The sequence below is a fragment of the Marmota monax genome, unplaced genomic scaffold (assembly GCF_021218885.2).
Source record: "Marmota monax isolate L192 unplaced genomic scaffold, Marmota_monax_Labrador192_F-V1.1 WCK01_AAM20220418_F8-fsc00168, whole genome shotgun sequence".
NCBI lineage: Eukaryota > Metazoa > Chordata > Mammalia > Rodentia > Sciuridae > Marmota > Marmota monax.
Genome location: NW_026692492.1, coordinates 351,113 through 372,199, shown reverse-complemented (window position 1 = coordinate 372,199; position 21,087 = coordinate 351,113). Strand labels below are relative to the sequence as shown.

General features: G+C 49.8%; 1 protein-coding gene and 2 long non-coding RNA genes across 8 annotated transcripts in view; 2 read left to right on the top strand and 1 right to left on the bottom strand.

The window, feature by feature from the left end:
- Pnpla4 (patatin like phospholipase domain containing 4) overlaps positions 1–10,410 on the bottom strand; it is a 32,481-nt gene extending 22,071 nt beyond the window's left edge. The window contains exons 1-4 of one of the 2 annotated variants that reach the window (XM_058579026.1): positions 10,295–10,410; positions 8,525–8,709; positions 4,540–4,634; positions 4,235–4,370 (exon numbers count right to left, since the gene is read on the bottom strand). In XM_058579026.1, coding sequence (XP_058435009.1) covers positions 4,235–4,370; positions 4,540–4,634; positions 8,525–8,709; positions 10,295–10,310 — 432 coding nt within the window. In that variant the 5' untranslated portion in view covers positions 10,311–10,410. The remainder of the gene's footprint in view (positions 1–4,234; positions 4,371–4,539; positions 4,635–8,524; positions 8,710–10,294) is intronic. The other variant, XM_046443337.2, reaches the window with a different exon arrangement.
- On the top strand, positions 4,581–8,653 carry LOC124092060 (uncharacterized). Its single transcript, XR_006851509.2, has 3 exons — positions 4,581–5,202; positions 7,829–7,899; positions 8,549–8,653. It is a non-coding gene; the product is annotated as an uncharacterized LOC124092060 (long non-coding RNA).
- Positions 10,372–21,087, top strand: part of LOC124092057 (uncharacterized) — a 317,813-nt gene continuing 307,097 nt past the window's right edge. For all 5 annotated transcript variants that reach the window (XR_009226700.1, XR_009226699.1, XR_006851503.1 and 2 more), the window contains exons 1-2: positions 10,372–10,694; positions 11,798–11,977. This is a non-coding gene — a long non-coding RNA (uncharacterized LOC124092057). The remainder of the gene's footprint in view (positions 10,695–11,797; positions 11,978–21,087) is intronic.

The window sequence follows — 21,087 nt, the reverse complement described above, 5'->3', positions numbered from 1 at the left end:
CATGGCGGGGGGGGGGGGACACTCCAGATTCAAACCCTAACAGGACACTTCTCAAGGACCTGAGCGCCATCACAAGAAGACCCCAGCCTCCAAGACGGCGTGGGAGGACCACGGCTAACTCTGGTCATCACCCGCCCACAGACACAGCTGCCTGGTGCCATCACGCAGAGCAGCCCCGGGTACTTTCACTTCCCCGACTGACCCCACGCGCCCTCTTCCTTCCTTCCTTGCCTTCCCTTGGCTCCACTGAGGCTGTGGAGGCCATGCAGATCGGGGACAAACCGTCTTCCATCAGCTCTGCTGCAGGTGACACCTCTGACGTACGGGTTATGAGGACAAGTTACGTTTCAGGCCCTGGGAAACCATTTTGTCCGAATCATAGAATCCCGCTTGGTCCTGAGCAGGTGTCTTGCTGAGTTGCTCAGCACCTCGGTTTGGCTGAGGCTGGCTTTGAACTCATGATCCTCCCGCCTCGGCCTCCTGGGCCACTTGGATCACAGGCGTGCGCCACCTCATCTGGCGTCACCCCGCTTCTTTATCTGACTGAAATCCCAAAGTTTATCCTCAAGGAGGGGGATCTGAGTCTTGGACTTTCCCTCCCACACTTGGCCGTCTCTTGAAGGTGTTCTTTTGTAAAACTCATTTCAACCCTGGCTTATCGTCCACTGGGCCAAACGGGTCACACCGTCTCAGACAACCTTCTCCCTGGCCCCTTCTTCCATCACAACATTCAAACTTGATGAAGGGGCTGCTGGCAAGGGGTTGGTTGCGTGTCCCCCCACACTGCTGGGTTTGGGCTCTCCTTCCCGGTCTTCACCATTCTTACTCCGTTCAGCTAAATGCTTCATGCCTGTTCCAAGCGGCGACTTCATATATTTTTATAGTCAACATCTGCTACAAAGGGAATGTCCTCCCTTCGTTTTAGTCTGAAAAGGTTAAAGCGTTCTGCTAAACACGGAGGAGGCTTCTTGTGGAACCCAGGACAAATGCTAATTATCCAACAGTCTCCTTGCAAGGTCTTACACGTGGACATCAGTTATTTCTCCTCTGTCTGATGAACCCAAATAATTGCACCAGTTCTCTGCGTAGCTGTGACCCCGGGAATCAGGGAGACATGGTGTTGCCCTATGGCGAGAGTTTGCTATCGCTGCACAACAGATGACCACCAGAGCTTCAAACAAGGCACAGCCCTGCGCATGCTGACAGGAGGTCCCAATCGTGCGATGGGGGGTACCAGGGCAACATTCAGCTGCAGGCAGGGCTCTGTGTTCCCCTCTGGAGGCTCCCGAGAAGAATCATTTCCTTGCTAATCCAGGTACTAGATGGAGTCACTTGCATAGGGTCGCAAGGCTGAGGTTCCCTGGCAGTGGGGAGCCGCCCCTAGCACCTGAACACGGCTTTCACATCTCAGAATCAGCCACAGCACATCCAGTTTAGGACAGGCCTCCATTTCTCAAGACTCATCTGCTTATCCTGGGTCCACTGGGACAATGCAGGAGCACGTTCCCTTCCGAAGGTCTGTGCCATATCACATTTCCAAATATCTCCGGCGCCATCAGTGTCTATCCTTATACCTCTGGGGATTCAGGTACGGATGTCTTTGAGGGCCCAGATTCTGCCGACCCAACCCTCATTCCCCAAAGGGACAGAAAAAGATGACTGTTTTTATTTAGCTTCAGGTGTGACGGGAGCAGAAGGCTAGAGAATGCACTGTCCCGCCAGGTGGACCGCTAACTAGCGACACCATTTCGCACAGGTTATGGGACAGGCGGGACCCACTTCCTACTTTTAAAGCAGGCCATTGTAGTAGATGCCACCTCAGCTGGTTTATGTCTTCCTTTGTGTTGGTTCATTTCTCACGAGTTGGTGGGGCCCCTGCATCGTGGCTGGCCATGTCCCGGGCACTGGGACAGCTATGGGAAAACCAGCAATCTCTGCCCTCCTGGGGTGAGCATCCTGCCAAACAGCAAAAGCTTAATTAACTTAGCAGTAAGATGTGCTGGATGTGAGGCCCTGGCCAATAAACCAGGTGGGGAAGATAGAAAGAGGGTGGCTATTGGGTACCAGATACAGCTACCTAAGAGGCATAAGTCCTGGTGTTGGTGTAGAGTGGCAATAGTAATTTAATTCTATATTTCCAAGTCGCTAGAAGAAAGGATTTTTTCATATTCCCAAAGAAATGATGACTGTTGCAAGTGACGGACCTGCTAATGGCCCTGCTGGATCGTTTTGCCATTGTGCGCGAGTATCAAAAAATCACATTTTGTACCACGTAAATATGTACGATCGTCATATTTCAATTAGAAGAAAATATGACAGCCGAGGCAAGGGTCCCTGCTTCTTTTACATTACAACAGCCCACGTCTCTTCCTAGGCGAGCCAGAAGAGAAATGGCAGTCCTTGTGTGTCTGCATGGGTCACGGATAGCCTGGGACAACTCAGGTGTGGGGTGACCAGCTGTCCTCTTGATATTGTCCAAGTCTGCAGAATATTATAATAAGATTCATAATAGGATCAGGGAAGAAAATTCTTTTTCTAAGATTAAAAGACGGTTATAAGTGATGGTGCTGAACAGGAACGCTGAGTATCTCTGCATGTCGTTCCAACACTTCATCAAGCATTCCGGACTGCAGCATCAAGGTGTTACTAAAGACCAGTGCACCTGCTGTCTAACCCGGGCAGAGTTTTTCAGTCTCAACCCATTACCTCCTGCTGTATCAAAACATGATTCTCTGTGTTATCCAAAGTCGCCATGATTCGCACAAAAGGACTAAGGAAAATCTGCCCCGTTTTCTAAAAATGGGCACCCTTCCCGAGATACAAACACTCAAGCATCACCTGAGCAAAAGTTCACTGTTATTTGGAAATTAACCAGTAGAAGCATTTCCCAGAGATAATGAATTCTCCCCCAAGCAATTCTCACATGCCTGTGGATAGAAAGGCATTAAAATAAAATGCAAGAAACGAAACGAAAGGTTAGATTGAAAAGTCGAGACCCAGAAACCAGAACTGGTGGCCAGGGTCCGGCAGGATGACCTTGAAGCCAGAATCAGACAGGCAGCCCGTACAGGTCCAGTGAGGTTGGATATAAGGAGGCCAGTCCTGAGTGAGTCTGGCAAGTCTAGACTGCGCCCTGAGGGCCTGAAATGCTAATTCCTTCATGGCCCTTCCTCCATCTTTATGGAGAACTGCCCTTGCTCCAACCTGTTGCCAAGGTAACCAGCCCCAGGACCAGCCCTGCCTACAGGGTTGTTGATTAATGTGTCCTGGGCTGCACCACCCTGCCCTTCCCCTTCAGCCCACCGGGTTCCCACCTTTGGGCCACCCCGCCATTCCTGGGCCTGGTCACTTATGCAGGAAGGAGAAAGATAGGAAGCCTAGGACATACACAAAGGGCAGAACCCCTCGCCTCTTGGGACACCAGGCTACCAGCTATGGCCCCTTCTCCCTCCTGGGAGAAGTCTGCGTTGTCCCTTTTCAAACAGACCCTGCTTCCTATGCTTGCCTCTGCGTGCTTCTCCAATGTTCAAACTCGTGGGGAAGCAGGACTCGTCACCAATGACCAGCGGTAGGTGTCAACCTTGGTGTGTGTCACACCCCATAAAATCTTCCCACCGTGACTTCCTCATTGTTGAGTCTTAAAAGGGCCGTCCTACGGGGGCTGGGGCTGGGGCTGGGGCTCGGTGCTGGAGCGCCCGCTTGGCATGCGAGAGGCCCTGGGTTCGAACTCAGCACCACATGAGAATAAATGAATAAAACAAAGGTATTGTGTCCAGCGACAACTAAAAAATAAATATTGGGGAAAAAAATAAAAGGGCTGTCCTAAGGCCTGTGCGCGAGTCTCCTTCCCGGTCTTCCCCATTCTGATTCACAGACGACTCCAGACGGATGGAATAAGAGCGTCCATGTGGACGCTCCTCCACAAACTACCCAGGATCGGCCACGTAGATTTCAGGGAGTATTATTGCTACTAAACTGCACCCGCAACTCGCTTCCCATAGTAAGTGGTGAAGCCTGAAAATGAGGAGTCAAGTAGAGGAGGCGTGGGCCTCGCGGCCTGGGGAGGGAGGCTGGGGGAGCCATTCATCAGACACGTAATTTACTGCGCCCTGAGCATCTATCAGCCTGGTACCAGACCCCGGATCTGAAGAGCCCGGCGATGCTTATTATTCCTAGGAAGTATCTAAATCAGCATTTGTTTTTTTTTTGCAAATGGGAAATGCGGCCCGGCTACCTTAATGAGGTCTTCCCTGGAGGGAAAGTGGGAGACCAGGTAATTCTGCCTGGTTCTGGTGTTGGTGATGGACACGTACAGTCGATCGTGGGCCAGCTCGTGGGCGTTGGGAGGAAGGATGGACTCCACGCCGCTCCTGGAGAAGGAAAAGCAAGCCGCACGCATTACTCACCGTTAATTATTGAGCAACTTTGTAAATATTTCACAAGAGCGAGGGCTGCGCTTGGCACACTTTGTTGGAGAGCGTTCAACACTCTGTCTTCGAGTACTTGGGGGGGGGGGAAATGCGCTGTGTAAACATGTACCTCAGCCGGGCCATGAAGTCATACCCGGGGGTCATCGCCCCGAAAGACTGCTTTCTCGTTTCTTCAGCAAACTGATAGGTGAACCGGTTACATTCCTGAAAAAGAAATGAACATCTGACCCTCTGCATTGTCCACATGAATTCATCCCTCTTCCAAAATTCCTCCCATTGCTCTGGATTCCACACGCCCACCCAGCCGGACACAGGATGCCACACTCTTTTGCACAAGTGTGCAAACCTCCCCCCTCCCTTCTCCTTATCCACTCTTCTTAGCCCCAGGGCAAATTACTTGTTCTTACAATTTGTCTCTCTCTCTCTCTCTTTTTTTTTTCTTTCTTTTTAAGCCACCTCAAATGGCCTTACTCGACAATTGAAAAGGCCTTGAAGACTGAAATTCTAATTTAGAACATTTTTCTACAGATTGCCACGCACAATTAACCCTCTCTCCCTCCCCAATTCCGGGGCCTCAGAAGCATTTCAATTGCAGCCCCACAAGGGCACAGATGAATGACTACGGATGCAGAAAGCACAGTGGCTCTCTCTCTGGAGGTGTGTCTTGAGCAGTGGACAGCCTACAAGTCCCTGGGGCAGGGATCCTCAAGGCCGGCTGTCACGGCATGTTCATGGGACCCTGCAAGCTGGGAGTAATCACCTCACTTGGCAGGTAAGAAAACCGAGGCCTGCAGACATTAGACGACCTTTCCCAGCAGCACATCAGAAATGCACGTGGGAGCCAGGATTTGAATCCACGTCTGCATTCTGAGCAAGTCAGGTTGTCTGAAGGAGGCACGTATTCATTATAAAGATCCTGCAGATGCTGGACCCTGCCTGAGCTGGGCATTGTGATTACAGAGCCCTTTAGCAGCCGTTTATGTTAACTTTGGTATCTGACCTCACATTCTCCTGACGAGGAGTAAACTCAGAATATATGGCTAAGCTTAGACCTCTGGCCTCCACCAGCCCCTAAGCTAAGAAGGCGATTTGTGTCTGAAACCTGTTCCCCTGCTGGGCTCTAGTCTGACTACCTAATGTCCCCCACCAACTACTTAGGAACATCTCATCTGTGTTCTGCCGCTGTGAAAGGTCCTGAAACCTCCTCCTTGTGCGGGAATGGGTCATGTTAACTTAAATCTTTGTACCTGGGTCAAGGCCACTCCTATGGGGCTCAGAATAAGCTATTTCCTTATTTCCTTAATGTGGCGTGGCTACTTGACTTGCACACTTTGATTCATTATCTGGTTAATTCGGTCAATACTGGGCTAGTCCCTGAGATTTGGGAGATCTTCGCTTTTGTCTTTTTTTGAGTGCCACCACGGGGAGGTGGCACAGTGCTGTCCCAAGCACTTGGAAGGTGCTGCACTTTGCAGGTTGGATGTCCCCATAAGGGTCCAGGTGTTAAAGACTTGGTCCCTGGGGTGGCCCTGTGGGGAGGTGCTGTGGACCTTGGGGGTGGGGCCTCGAGGGAGGTCCTGAGGTCACTGGGGGTGTGCCCTGAAAGGGATCACGGGGGCCTCAGTCCTTCCTCTTTCCTCTCTTTTGCTTCCTGGCCATAACGTGAGCGATGTGTTCCACCCAGTGCTCCGGCCATTGCCAACTGACATCAGAGCACCAAAGAAATGGTTGGTTCCATTTGTTCTGGGACATGATGAGCCCAAACAAACATTTTTTGTCTTTGTAAGTTGGCTTTTTCAGGCATTTTGTAGTGGCAACTTGAAGTAAGAGAAAAGGGGAGGCAGAAGGGTCCCAGATGAAAAGGATTGAAGAGGCCACGCTCATGGCTTAGAAGACGGGAGAAGGGGTCCCGGGGTCAAGGAACCTGGGCAGCCATGAGAAACGGGAAAGGGCAAGGAGAGAGCGAGATGCAGAACGATAAGGTATAATAACTCCTGCTGTCTGAGGGCATCCGGTTGGTGGCCCCTGGTTACAGCATCAACAGGAAGCCAATACAGTGGGTATCAGCCCCCAGCCTCAGGGTGGGAGAGGCTTCCCTGCACTGTGACATCTGGGCTAGGACTTTCAATGTGAACGGGAGCTGGACAGGGGGCACAATAATAAGGAGTGGACTTCTTCACCTTTGAGTGCCCCATGGTGACCAATGCTATGCCTTCCTTGCCAGTCCTGAGGCTGGACCAGGAACTGAGGGGCGGTTTGCTGGGGAAGGCTTTGCAGTTCCAGGCTCTTTCTCACATATCCATGCCTCAATTTGCCCACCACCTCAAAGACGTGGAGCATCGGCTCCTCTTAATTAGACATGGAGGGCGCTCCTCTTAATTAGACCTGCATAAGCTCACAACAAGATTAATTGCATATTTGTCACAAGAGTGAAAAGGTCCAGGAATTTACAGCACCAAGCAGAACTGAGCTAACCTGTAATTTGAGTAGATTGAAGAGTTTTCCAAAACAAAACAACAAAAAAAAAAAACCTCAAAGCACTTTTATCGACCAGTTATTTCCAATTGCTAAAGAGAAAAGAAATAGCCTTTCCATCAAAAGGTTATTGTGGCACAGCCCTGGGGTTGTGGGTCAGTGGTAGAGCATTTGCCTAGTGTGTATGAGGACCTGGGTTAAATTCCCGGTTGTGCAAAAAAAAACAAACTATTTTGGCAGAAACATTAGTTTTCAAAAGGACCAAGGAGGAAATGAGAATGTCCTAAGGTCGATAAAGAGAATAATTTTCACCTTCCAATGTGAACACCCAAAAGACCTAGCCGTAAGGCACAGCAACATGATTAGCCAACGTGACCCATTTTCCAACTTGGAAAAAAAAGAATAAATACATAAAAACACGTAATCTGATTTGAAAACAATCCAAGCAAATCAGGCATCCTCTTAACATCACAGAATTCCAGCTGCATAAATGCCTATCTTATTGTAGCGTTTCCAAATCATGTAAAGAGTTCATCACAGTTAATACATTCCTAAATTTGCTGAGGACTAGAAATCAAATCGACTCAACTCCAGAGCTCAGAGATTTGTTCCACTTAAAGAAAAGACTGAATGAAAGAGGAAGGGAAAGTCCCCTCCCCCGCCTCTCCAGGCCACGGCTTGCTGCAGCGAAAAAGAAAGCAGGTTCTGGGAGGAGCCAGAGCCTGCAATTCAAAGCACAGGATTTTGCAAGCTTGGGGGTGGGGGATTCAGACCTCAGGGTTTTCGTCCTGTGTAATCACTATGGCTTTTAGTCACTTTTCTAGTTTTCTGAACGCCAAACCATCTAAAGATGAGGTGGCTGGATTTCTGAAAAACTTCCCTGAAATCTGAGACTGAGATTTTGATGTTTAAAATCCCCGCAGCCTTGAGACTCATCCTCGGGCACGAATGGGTTAAATCCTCGTCTTCTGATGGTTCAAAGCCATCCGCCTGTGTAAGTAATTAGCAAATATTTTCTCCACCCATAGAAACCAGCTCGCGGTCGGTGAATGTTTGATCACAGTCCAGATAGCAGAAAACCGATTTTAAAAACATAGATTGCATTAAAGAAAATACCTAATGACGGCTATTTTTTATTACTTCTGGTTAAACTGCTTGGAATTCAGAGCTTCTACTAACTGTGAGAATTAAAAACAAATTAAATTCCCATATCATTCCACTTAATTGAAATTGTATGCCCAGTTTCATTTATGCGCCTGTTAGAAAATAGCAGTGAGCAGAGGTACAGGCCACATGTTCAAGGCTTTGAAAATAGGCTCTGTGCTCTCGTCATGCTCATAGAAAGAAGAAAAAATCCTTTGCTGCAAGACACAGTGCTGGAATCTTAAGGCTAAATAAAAACTCGAGAGCATTTTTATATCCTTGTCTTACTGTCACCCCAAATAATCTTCTTTTCCAAACCCAGGGCACAGATCCCTGAAGAGTCGATCTTAAAAGAAAAGTCTAAACCTTTTGTTTCCCAGGCAAAGCATGATTTCTCTGTAAAGAGTCGGCACTCATTCTCGCCATTCCCTTTTAATTTCTTAATGAGGAACACAGCCTCGTTACTGCTTAATTACCTCTATTTTTTCTGGCGCTGTTAGCAAGACAGAAGCAACCAAGGATCCTGCAGAAGCCCCGGCAAAGGCCTTGACACCCTTCAGCAGCCTCTTGCCATGTCTGCAAAATGCAGATGCTGCCCCCAAGTGGTAAATGCCCAGAAACCCACAGGCTGCAAACGACAAGTTGATGGGCTTCATTCTACCTGCAGAATCGTCAAAGAAAAAAAAAAAAAAAGAATAAATAAAAAATAATAAAAAAGTTACACATTAGTATAGTTTATTCCACACACTCTGTAATTTTGCACCTGTTTTCGTGCATGGTTTTCTTTTAACGTATGATTTTCTAAGTGCAGTTGTTTCAATGAATTCTAATCAATCCCAGCAGTTTTTCAGGGAACCATTTTCTTTTCTTTTCTTTTCTTTTTTAACATGGATTCAATACTCTGGTTAATTATTAAAACAACAACAAAACGCCCAACTTTCCATACTTGTTCTTTTTAATTACTTGCAAGAAACAGATGTATAAATTCCAACTGGCAAGTCCTCTGAGCTTTTTTTTTTTTTTTTTTTGAACTTTTGAGACTTTCTGCTGGGGGGAGGGTTGCTCTTGCAAAATGGGGAAATTATTAGAGACTGCATCAAATTCCAAGCGAGCAACAGATTTATTTGCTCTTTGGAAGTGCATCAGTAAATTTCAAAGATAGGTCCTGGTGCACCTCCATTTCCATCATAGGTATCCTTATCTTTTAAAAATTCTGATACCCCTGATTAGTTAATAATGCAATAAGCTATTATCCAACAACGCAACACCGTTCATGCCCAAGTAGCTCCAGACAAATTGAGGTCATGGCTGACAAAAGGTCCAGAAGGCTTCATACAATGAATTTCCACCACCATATACTTGCAACACACCTAAATATAAATATTCTGTATGTGCTGCTGCAAAGCCCCAGTGGACACAATATGCCCATGTGAATGAAACCCTGTCCCCACACGCCTGTCCACCCTGGCTTCCTGGGGGGGGGGGGGCCCAAATCCTGATTCTGGGTCACTGGGCTGGACCAGGAATCGAGGGACGGTTTGCTGCTGATACCCCAAGCTGGGCCCCGTGCAGGCGGGGAGGCTCAGCCTGTGCAGGCTGCACAGAGAATCCGGGCCAGCGCTGCAGGGCCCAGCCCAGGTTTTGAGTCTACTGGTGCAGGCGTGCGGGTGGAGGAGGGATTTGGGTGGTCTTTTTCTAGGTGGTCAGGCCCATCAGGCGCAGGCCGGGAGATCTCCAGCTGCCCGGGGTAGGTGGGGCTACTGCCTCATTTCTCCACCCCCGGGGCAGCCCACCCTGACCCTCCGGAGCCTCGCTCGGCCCCGGCGCTCGGTCCTACCAATGCAAGCCTGAGGCACTTCCGTGTTGACGGCCCCGGCCGCTAATCCTTAACCAGAAGGGGGAAGCGGGATGTCACTCAATGCGGCTCCACCTATCAGAGCCGAGCTCCGCTGGCCGCGCGCCCGCCCACGAAGGTCTGGCGTTAGAGTGGGCGGTACCTCCCCCACCTCCCGCTCACGTCTGTGACGTCATCACGCCGACGCGGAGGCCCGCCGGCTCTACTTAAAACGCGGCGCTCAACATGGCGGCGCCCACGTTACCGCTCGGCCGGGTGTCCTCTGGTGCGGGCAAGGACAAAACTTTTTCCTGTCGAGTTATGCTACCTTAACCACCTAGAGATGCGTCTTAACCCTTATGAGCCCTTCAGCGCGACCTGCGGGCTGGCCGCCACCTGCGAACCTGCTGACCTTTAATGACCCTCATCGGCCGTGCTCCGGAAGCGCTTGCTCCTCTCCGTCTGTGTCCCGGAAACGGTTCGTTTCTCTTCCCCGCCCTCGCGCCCTGCAGAAAGCCCCGGCTGTTCCAGGAGACTAATGCGGGGGGGCTGGGTTGGGGCGGTTGACACGGCGGCTTTTCAAGGCCCACCTTTGTTTTTTTGTTTTTCCTAAGCACTTCCTGGAAAGGCTGGACGACGACTTGGGGGCAGCTTTTCACATCCCCATGTGGCTTTATGCTGTGTGACCTTGGGCAGGATGGGCGATGTCTCTGAGCCTCCTGGGTGTCTCATCTGCAGAAGGCGGAGGCTCAAATAGGAGTTGAAAGCTCAATTTTAAAGCTCCTGCTGCCTGGAGGTCCTTCAGTAAATAGGTCCAGTGCCACTCTGGGCTGTGGGTCAGACTCAAGAAGCGGCCCGACCCAGATTGGAAGGGCTCTGGCAATTCTTTTTTCAAACAGTGCCCTCCTCCTAGTAATCCAGGCTGCAGGAGTCTCAGGAATGGCAGTCCAAGGTTCTGTGGTCCCCTGGTGTGACGACAGAGGTTTTCTCTGACCACAGATAGAGAAGCGAATCTGACAGCTGCAAGGGGGCCTCTTCCTTCAGCAAACTAGGGAGGAGGCTGAAAAGCTTATCAAATCGCCTCTGCCTTGGTGTTTTCTTTTCCCTTTCTCCCCCTTGTGGGGAGCCACCTTGGGTCCAGGACATTTGTGATATGATGATTGATATGATGATTAAGGAATTAGAGATTTGGGGTTTAATTCCTGTAAGTCTGAAAACACCGCCATGCTCAAAACCCAGTTACTGCTGGGTGGGGTGGCACAGGTCTGTAATACCAGAGGCTCGGGAGGCTGAGGCTGGAGGATCTCCAGTTCAAAGCCAGCCTCAGCAAAAAGCAGGCCCTAAGCAACTCAGGGAGACCCTGTCTCTAAATAAAATACAAAATAGGGCTGGGGAGGGGGCTCAGGGGTTGAGTGTCCCTGAGTTCAATCCCAGGTACCAAAAAAAAAAAAAAAAAAAAACCAGTTAACAGTGTCCCTGGGTATTTATTTAGGTTAGCGTTGCTAGGGCCAGAGTGTTTGCATGCCTCCCCAGACGAATGTGTTTAAATCTCCACACACACACAGTGTGATGGTGTTAGGAGGTGGGCCTTGGGGAGGTAGTGAGGTCCAAGGGTGGGGTCCTCATGGACAGGATTAGTGCTGTCACAAGAGGGACACCCCAAAGCCCTGTTTCTACCACTGAAAGGTGCACCTGCAACAGAAACGTGGGAGTCCACAACCTGAAAAAGGCCTGGTTCAGGACTAGCCTTCTGAACTACGGGAATTCACGTCTGTCGTTGTTAAACCACAGAGTCTATGGGCCTCTCTCACAGCCACCTGAGTGGACTAAGACAGTGGTCTAGTTTAAACTGGTCTGGTGGCACGGAAAGACTGAGGATAGCCTAATTCTTTTTCTTCCTTTCTTTCTTTTGCAGAATCAGACCCTGGGATGGTGTTGGCAGAAGGCCTGTCCCTGACTGGTTCAGCAGATTGTCTAGAATGCAGGTGAACACCTCTGCACTGCACGGCTTGGATGGACACCCCAAGCTGGGCATACTTCACCTCCAGGAGGGATAAGGGTACCCGTTCCTGCCAGAGTGTGACCCCCACCGACGGTAAGTCTCACTGGAGCCACCTATGTGCCCTGTGACTCTTAAAACGTTAAACATGTTTGTTTCGCTGTCTGTTCTATCCTCAATCATGTTTCCACGTAGTTAGTTAAAAAGTTCAGCTCCCTCACGTAAGGAAGAATATCAATCCCATTCGTCTTTGTCGTTTCTGTACCGCGCATGGCGCTTGGCGCCCAGCCTGGAATCAATATGGGTTTCTTTTGAAGGTTGGATTTTTGTAAATTAGCACTGTGGTCTGAGAATATACTAATTGCCGTTTAAAACCATTTCCTAAGTTAGTTTATTTGCTTATTCTTGCTTCTCTGTTTTCCTTAGTAATTTTGTTTTGATCTGGTGCATTTAGTCATTTATCCTAGAATTATTAAGCGTCTGTGGTGTAGCAGGTCTGTGCTAGCATGGGGCACCCAGAGCTGACAGGAGTTCAGCCTTTATCATCAAGGATGCAGAGTGCAGCTGGGCGCCGGCTCGTGTAATTAGAGCAGCACAGTCTGGTGCTGTTGCAGAGCCTCACATAGGTGCCCTGCGTGCGGTGGCACCCTGAGCTAGACGGTGGGAAACTCTGAGCTCTGGGAGGCATCTGTCACTGCTCCCAGCCCATAAATGAAGTGCTCGAGACTGATGGCTCCCTGGGATCCCTCTCCCGGAACCTCATCCTGTACGGCACAGTTTCACTTTCCACACTTCTTGATGCTCACTCAGAAACAGTCTGAAAATATTAAATGGAAAGTTCCAAGGTTCAATTCTTTGTAAGATTTAAATTGCTTGTTGCGCCGAGTAGCGTGACGATGATCTCATGTGTCTGCTCCGTGCTGCTCAGTAGGTGAGTGACCCCTCTGTGCAGTGGATCCACACAGTATATACATCACCTACCCTTCAGTTACTTAGTTGGTTATCCGTTCAGTTGTGGTCGTCCTGTGGCACTGTTTGTATTCAAGTGACACCTATTTTGCTTGATAATGGCCCTGGGAACGCCAGATCAGTGATGCAAAGGAGAGGCTGGGGGACAAAACGGGGAGTGACCGGTCAACCCTGACCCTGCGTGGCCATGCTGCAGGACATATAGGAAGAGGCACAGCATGTATCGGGGTCAGTCCTGTCTGTGATTTCAGGTATGCACTGAGGGTCTTGGAACATACGTGCTTCTGAACCTGTCAACACACGTGCACCACCTGCATCTGAAGACCAGACGCGACAAAGATGTCCCCCTACCTCGGGCTTTTCTGCTGTTGTGTTAAATTTCCTCTTTATTTAACCAAAACAGTTGAAATCAGCTGGCGCAGTGGCACCCACCTGTCATCCCAGCAGCTTGGGAGGCTGAGGCACGAGGATCACGTGATCAAAGCCAGCCTCAGCCAAAGCGAGGCCCTAAGCAACTCAGTGAGACCCTGTCTCTAAATAAAATACAAAATCGGGCTGGGGATGAGGCTCAGTGGTCCAGTGTTCCCGGGTTCAATCCCCGGTACCCACCCAACCCCCCAAAAGGAATTGAAATCAGCATAGTTAGTGAATATTCGTAACAGCACAATTCACAGCAGCTAAGTTGAGAGACCAGCCTAGGTGTCCATCAGCAGACGATGGATAAAGGAAACGTGGTGCACATACACAAGGGAGCTTTACTCAGCCCTGAAGAAGAACGAAATCACGACATTTGCTGGTAAATGGAAGGAACCAGACAGCATCGTGCCAAGTGAAATAAGCCCGACTCAGAGAGTCACGAGGCTGATGTTTTTTCACTTATGCAGAAGATTGAGAGGAAAAGGGAGTTAAAGACAAGGAGTTCCCAAGAAAATAGCTGGGACAATAGTAGGGTGGAGTAAGGATGAAGGGGGAGAGAGGAGGGGTGGGACAGGGAGGAACCTGGGGACAAACAGACACAGTTATGCCATGTGCATGTGTGGGTGTCACATCCACTTCCACGTATGTCATGTACCAATCAACAAGTAAATCTGTGTGTGGATATGTAGAAGGGAGACCCTAAGATTAGAGGAGAGAGAAGGGGGGAGGCTGTAAACCCCAGAGGCACAGCCCACCTGCCTACAGTCACCCCCTGGTTAATCCCTAGGAGGGATTACTGCCCTGATTCCTTTAAAGTTGTCAAGGCCCAATTGTTTCGTCTCTAAACTGTCTTGCATTGTGTTATATGAGCTTTGGGGGCACACGTACTTCAAACAATATGCTGTGTAGACAGAGGGTTCACGTCCCTGGTAGCCAGGTGGTGGGGGTGAAGTTCAAAAGGCGTAACAGAGCCCTAAAATGCTTTTTAACATCCCCGTGAGAGAGAATCTGTGTCCATCGCTGTGTACGGTGTTGCGGAAGAGCTGCTCTCTTGACATGGTGGCTGTCGTCCACCCTTTGCCCACACAGGTAGTCCCTGATGGCCTTCAAGTAGTTTTTTCACTGTGGTAGAGCGCTTGCCTAGCACGTGTGAGTCTCTGGGTGTGAGTCTCAGCACTGCATATAAACAAATAAGTAAAATAAAGGTGCATCAACAACTCAAAAAAAAAAAGAAATAAACATCCTAAGTGCCCAAACCTTCAGTGAGTCAACTACCTCACTTCAAAGAGAGAAAGTAAGGATTTGGGTGGACAGAGGTTCCTTGATATCCCTGGGAGATTGGTTTCAGGACGTCCTCAGTTGCCAGAGACCAGCACCTGGCTGAGGGATCGCGGTTGACCTTGGTTATCTGCAGGTTCCATGTCCAAAGACTCAGCCAACCACAGACAGAAAATGTCCTTTAGAAAACCGAGTTGCATTTAACACACACACACTCTTCTCTCTCGTCACAGTTTCCTGAACAACGCAGTAGAACAGCTGTTTGCCTAGTATTTACGTTGTGTTAATAGCTTCAGTCCAGTGCTGGTTTGAAGTTTGTAGGAGGTTTTGCACGTGGAATCGTTTGCCGTTCTACATGAGGGACTTGCGCTTCCACTCATTTTGGTATCCTCGGGTGTCGTAGAGGTCCACGTCCTTTGTCCTGGGTGCTAAGCGACTGTATTTTGTTTTTGCAAAATGACTGCTTTCCCAAGTATCCATCCCTCTTGATTGGAATCGCACCATTAATACTTGCTGTATTTACTGCCTGTGTTCCGCACGCCAGCCCTTTACGCGTTTTCTCAGGTAACTTTTAACAGTGCCGAGAGGTCTGCAGACGCACGGGCGGCCTGCTGGGCTCAGCTGTCCCCGGGCCCAGAGCCTGCACCCAGCCTGCTTTCCTGGCGGTCTCCCGGAGTGAAGCACGGCGCTCTTTCTGTGTGCAGCACTGTGTGGTTGGCTGCCACGCATCTCACACCGCCTCAGTTCTGTCTCTGCATTTATGATCGGTGTTCATTTGCATATTTACAATTTTACTGAAAAGTGGTAAGCGTTCTTCATAAACGTGATGTGTGAATTTGTAGGTTTTAGAGAATTTGTCTAGGTCTTGGAGAAAACAGTAAAAGCAGGCCTGCCAGTTAATGAAAGCCAGCCTTGCCCACTGATGAACGATGACACCACTCTTTCTGATGACCCCTTCCTGGAAGCTGTGTCATAAAGCAGGTTACTGTGAAGTGGACGTAATTTCCACTAGGCACAGTGCTGTAGAAGGCGATCTCGTTATTGACCAAGGTCCCAAGTGGAAATAAATCATGTCTTCATGCCTTTCTGCTCACTCGTTAAATAACCTTCGTGGAGCGTCCAGTACAGGAGAAGGACCAGGCCAGCCCTAGAGGTACCTGGAGGCGGGGAACCTGCGAGCCCCGGTCTGTGTCTCGTTCTTCACCTACTAGGTGGTCGGTCACGTTTGTCTCTCCTTTAAGCCCTGCTTCTTCCTCAGGGCCTAGGTCAGACGGTGCCTGGGGAAGGCCTTCAGCCACCTTGTCTGTGTCTGTCACACCGTGGCCTTTGGTGCTGTGCCGGTCATTTTGGGGGTGCTGGCCAGGTCTTGGTTCAGGGTCCATCTGCAGCAGGGAGGGTGTCCCGTACTTCTTGTGTGTGTGTCACTCTCCAAGGCTCCCCCCCTTGGTACACCCAGGGCTGTGTACCTGGTCTGCAGCACCTGGGCCTTTGGGGCCACTCAGGTAAAGCACAGTACTCTGCTGGTGTTATCACACGCCCGTCCTTAGGACCATCGGTGTGACAGCACATCGTGACGCAGTGGTGATTGGAGCCCGTGGTGGGTGCAACGTGGCCGAGCAGAAGGGGGTGCGTTTGAACAGTGGCATTGCCAGGTCCAGCACGGGATGGGCGAGGCTGCCCAGGGAGAGGTCCAGCCTCCCGGATCCACACCTGCACCGTGGACTTGACCCACTGAGTTCAGTGAAAGCAGACTCACAGCTGTCCTCCCCGAAAACCAGGCCGATGTGCCCTGGCCCTCTTGATAGCAAGGCTGCATTGCACCCGCCCCGCAGGGCGCTCTAATCCAGACACACAGGAACACGGCGGGGACGTGCGGTGCGTGGGAGGTGAGTGCACATGAGTCATGTTCAGACGCACAGCCCGTGGTCCCTGGCTCACGTGCTGCCCAAGACGGAATTGTCATTTGCGTTTTTTGGCTTGTGGGGTTTTTGTGGGCCGTGTTGGACGTGAGAAGGGGTGCCAGACGCATTCACCCAGTCTGTGAGCGGAAGGCGATGCTCGATGTCATTCCTCTGTGTACATCTCCCTGCAGGAAGCCGTGGACCTTAGACTCTTCCTGAGGATCCCGTCTCACAAATAGGGCCAAAGAAGTCGATATTAAGTAAACGTGTTGGACAGCAGGGCCAAGAATGATGATTCTCCTCTACCAAAAAGTGTGTCTTGGAGGAGGAGGGAATCCCAAAGTTCTCTCCATCATCTCTTTCCTGAAAACATCGCGTCTGCAGGGATTTTGAAAAAGAACACAGTATTTAATGGACGTGCACTCAGGTATCTCAGGATTTTTGTTTTAAACTAGAAGTAAATGTATTGTTTGCAGAAACTTCCAGAAGCACTCCGTACATCTTCACCTTAATTTCCAGCCTCAACATGCCTACACTACGTGGACGCATTGCCTGTTGGGAAACTACAGAAAAAAAATATCTAAAGAGGGCCAGACCTCTGAAATGGAAGTCCCAGTGGATTCCAGCGGGTCCCAGGCTGACGTGTAAAAGATGGCGGTACCTCCCAGACCTCTCATCATGCCTTGAATTCTCAGAAAGCTCCTGGTCAGCTAGGGGGCTCTTAGAGTAGGATTGTGCTAGGGGACAGTAGTTTTTGAATTGTATGGATTTAAAATACAGTTTGAATAATGATACAACTTAAAATGGCGAAAACCCAGAATGTGCTGTCTGGGAATGGAAGAAGGGCAAGGTCAAAGTCACTGAGGCTGCATTTATTACGCGAGGCACCTGTCTCCAGTATTCCTGCCTCATATTACCTCTGCATTTCCAGATTCCCAGATGGGAGGCAGGCAGAGTCATCGAGGTGATTAGTTCAAGCACCAGCCTTTTATTCCACTATTTTCTTTCTCTGTCCTCACCTTGAGGATGCGTGATCACGTTCTCAGCACGCTTTGGAAGTGTGCCCTATTAAGAGAAAACTCACTTCCTACTTAGCAACTCTAAAACCCAAGGGTACTGTAGTTCACCGTTCTTCAAAAAGCTCTTTTCTTGAAGTTTAGTATTCACATCTATATACTCCAGAAATTAGAAAATTTGCTTGTCACCACAGTGACCACATTTTCATAGTTTTATCCTAGAAAAAAGTCAGATTCTGTAAGGGATGAAAATGCTCACAAGGTAACTGTAGAAAGGGAACCACGCTTCGTCCCACCGTCCTGCCAACACAGGCAAACGTTCTTGTTGCCGAGGGACTGTGGCCGAGGGAAGCAGCTCACACGATGGTCAGGAAGCAGAGAGGGAGGTCTCCGCTTGCCAGGTACAAATACAGACCCCAAAGCCGCGTCCCCAGGGCCCACCTCCTGCAGCGACACCCCACCCCTTCAGTTCCACTCGTTATTCCCACTGGGGATGACGTCGCTGAAGGGCAGGTTTCCCACAACCCCGTCATCTCTCCTGGGAACCTTCTTGCATTGTCTCACACGTGAGCTTTTGGGGACACCCCACATGACACCTCCTTACAGATGCTGGTGCACTTAGTGTTCCCGAGCACCCCGTGAGGGGAATCCTGCACTGCTACTTGATTTTAAGGATGGCTCAGGGAGCCACAGAGAGACGAGGAGTGTTCTCGTGGTCCCAGGGGCCTTCCTTTCAGGACCCCTTTCCTGTTGGGCACCCACCCTGCTGGTGTGGAGGTCTGCAGGGGCAGTGTGCCGGCCGGGAGCCTCAGCTGGGGGAGAGGTGCGGTCATCTCCTTACCTCCCCATCTGCCTCCCTCCGCTTCTCAGAGACATTTGAATGGCCGTTTAACCTCTAAGTGAAGAACAGTTAAAATCCTAAATGACTGGCACTTTGCCTTGCTGTTTACAGGGTGTGACGCTGGTTTTAAGGGCAAGTTTCAGAGCATTGAGCTGGGACGTGGGGTCAGCCGAGGAGCAGTGGGCTGTGCAGGCCACACAGGGATGTATATGCACGTGGCTCTCACCAGACGCGAGGGTGCCGCGCAGAGGGAGCCGGGTGGGCTTCAGTCACCTCTTGATCCAACCCCCTGCACCTGCCGAGTGAGGAAAGATGGGGAGGAAGAGGAACTCTCGAGTGTTTCCGCTGTGTCCCTCCCTTCGCCTCAAGTGTGTGAGTGGGAAAGCGAGACGAGGCTTCCTTGCTCCTGTTGTCTCCTGGGAGTACGGGTGACCTCCCTTACCACAGGTGTTTCAGGGACGCTTGAACCAGAGTGTTTCAGATCTCAGAGTTTTTGGAAGTTTGGGGGAGGTTTGCACATTCACCGTGAGATATATAACAAGGAGACACAGTGTGTGCCCTTACCTGATGCATCCTGTTGAGCTGCCCTCTGAACCGTGGCACCAGCAGGCAGCAAACACAAGCTGCTCCCGCTACGTGCTCTGTGGAGAAACTGTTATCATTGTCATCGTGGTCCGTGCCTTCCCTCACGTTATCCAGTGATTGTTCTCAAACAATCGAGAAAAATTTGCTCCTTGATTTTTTTTTTTTTTTTTTTCTCCCCCCAAGCAACTCAATTATGATGATACGAGCCATTAAGGGCTGCAGAGTCTCAGGAATGTTTGCCCTTAGTTAATGAGTGGCTTTGCGAAGAGTGGTAGTGTGTCCTCCAAGATGACGTGCGTGATCCCACCAAAATCCACCCCAGGTGCTTCTGACCTGTGTCTGGCCTCAAGATGTTCCTCGCCTGGTGTGTGTTTGTGGGGGGGCTGTCTCCAGTCTGCCCCCTGCCGGCCCATGAGCCAGCCGTGGCAAGTCACTGACCGGGAGCTGATCCCCAGGCTTGGAAGAGGGTCTCGGGGTCAGGTGGGCCTAGACCTTCCAGAAAGCCGCGGCCCCAGCATATTACCACCCACCAGATCGTCTCCGCAGAAGGGTGACAGAGCAGTTTTGGGCCCACTCCATCTGAGGGCTGCTTTGCCTTAGGTGGGTCACCATCAGAGTCTCAGGATGAGATGAGGAGGTGGGCAGCAGACAAACCAACCTGCACCAGGGCTGGCCGCCTTCTCCCTCCTGCCGCTCAGTCCTTCCGTTATCTTGACTCTTGAAATCCGATACCTACTGATTTCAAAGAGAGATGCGTTTGGTTCTGCTGTGATGAAAATCCAGTGGTCATGGAGGATAGCTACTTGTTTAGTGTTTTTACTTTTCATTTCTGTTTACCATGTTCACTGAATATCAGTCATTCTCATCAGCGCATTTTGGAAAACTTTTATTTAAGTGAAGAAAATCAGGTTAGAAAAGAGAATAAAAGTCATGAATGCTCATTAAGTGGCATCAGTGTTGTACAGTGATTAGCCTGAGTGCCTGTCAGTGGGCTCCCAAGTCAGAGCTCCTGCAGCGGGAATCTGCAGGGCAAGAGCGTGAGTGCCTCTGTGTGCAATATGTCAGAAGACACTGCACTGTCCTGAATATCCAAAAAGAACAAACAAAAACAAAACGTAGATGAATCCTTATGAAAAAGAATCCATGAAAGGAACATAGGTGCTACAGCTGCGTTTTTACACGTGTACACACACACACACACACACACACACTCAAGGGGGCGCATTTACTTTGTGAAAACAAGTGTAAGTTCTTTCTGTTCCTGTTGGAGTTTAAGTTTAGTTTTAAGAAGTGAAATATTTTCCTCAATTTTCAAAGACGTGGGTTCATCAGAGAAACCTTAAAGGTCACAAAACGTTTGACTACCCCCGAAAACGACACAGATGACGTATCTCCACGCACACGGGGAAGCATATTTTGTGATTTTCAAATTGTGGAAATCTCTTCCCCAGACTTTGCCCCGAAGCCTTCCATGCGATGTTGCCAATATAAGATATGATCTAACCAGAGAAACACCAGTAACTGAAGTGATTAGATGGTCAGCGATCTCATGCCATTAATTACATGCAGTGTCTTTTGCGTCTAGGCATCTTATCATAACCCAGATTTATGGGTATCATTTTAGGAGATAATTGTGAACCAAAAGGAGCCAGCGATTATATGAGAGATTCTTGTTTGAGTATTTATGATGTTTTTCACCTCCCAAATGATTTCTTACCTCCTGCTAACAACCGGCAGTGTTGGAATTGGTGTCTCAATAAATTATAACATTCCAGGAGCCTTTGTGCTGGCGATATTAATTGTCGGAATGACATGGCTGCTATAAAGCGATGTATTTTCAAACACCCTGTCAGAACTTTCAGGCAGGTGGTTTTTGGGCCAAGAGCTTCAGTATCGGCTCCCTGATCCGAGGAGGCGGGTGTTGGAAGGTGTTTTTCGGAGAACTGGCCGACAGCGCTCTGCACGCTGCTTTTTCTTACCTCTGGGTATCCACAGAGCTGAGTGTGTCCTAGAGAAGCACGTGGTCACAGTGATGAATGACCCTGGGGGCCGTAGTCCAGGGAGGGGGATAGATGATGACCAGCCCCTCAGTCGGGGTGTGTGAGTCCCCTGTGGAAGGTGGACCAGGGCCAGGAGAGACCCCACCCAGCCAGTCCCTGGGGTCAGGTCCCAGGTAGAAACCATGTGACTGGTGCGCTG